At 60.5% G+C, this 618-nt stretch overlaps 1 protein-coding gene across 1 annotated transcript in view; it reads left to right on the top strand.

The window, feature by feature from the left end:
• The first annotated feature begins 298 nt into the window (after positions 1-298).
• The window catches only part of GPR3 (G protein-coupled receptor 3), a 7,309-nt gene continuing 6,989 nt past the window's right edge, over positions 299-618 (top strand). The window contains 2 exon segments of the mRNA XM_014309500.2: positions 299-616; position 618. The exon segment at position 618 is cut by the window's right edge and continues 627 nt beyond it. Of these exon segments, the coding sequence (XP_014164975.2) occupies positions 483-616; position 618 (135 nt within the window). The 5' untranslated portion in view covers positions 299-482.

Raw genomic sequence — 618 nt, 5'->3', positions numbered from 1 at the left:
CCCGGGGAGGGGTAGGGCCCCGGGGTAAGGAGGGATGCCATGGTGGGCAGAGAGGGTGTCTGCTCCCGCGGGGGGATGATCGGGGAGCAGGGGCACCCCCTTTACCTGCTGCTGGGGATCCCCTCACTTTGGTGTTTTCCACTGCCAGTCCTGCTCCCTTGGATTTACCCATCAAAATCATGCAGTGCCCAACCCCCAGCAGCTAAGGCAGGCAGGAGCAGGGGTGGTGTGTGTGTGTGCATGTGTGTGTGTGTGTGTGTTCCCTTCCCTTTATTCACCTATTTATTTTAAAACTAAACCATCTCATCCAGAAAAATCCCCTCGGAGCAAGCAGCGAGCACACCCTCAACCTCCACTGCTCTGCCCACCGTCCTGAGGACAACTTTTGGGGGCAAGCAGTGCTGTCCCGTCCGGGTGGCACAGGGGCAGCTCGTGGACAGCTGGTGCTGAGGGGCTGCTCTTGCAGGCCACCCTCTGCCACCATGATGGAGAAAGGGCCCCCCAACTCCAGCGAAGGCCAGCAGGGCTGGTTCTCAGCCAGGAATGGCAGCGGCAGCTCCTTGGATCTGGAGTCTGTGGTGCAGCCCCTCGCCTTGAACCCGTGGGACGTTGTCCTCT

Source organism: Geospiza fortis, unplaced genomic scaffold (genome assembly GCF_000277835.1).
Source record: "Geospiza fortis unplaced genomic scaffold, GeoFor_1.0 scaffold432, whole genome shotgun sequence".
NCBI classification, from domain to species: domain Eukaryota; kingdom Metazoa; phylum Chordata; class Aves; order Passeriformes; family Thraupidae; genus Geospiza; species Geospiza fortis.
Note: the sequence above shows the minus strand (reverse complement) of the source record. Positions and strands in the feature narration are given on the sequence as shown.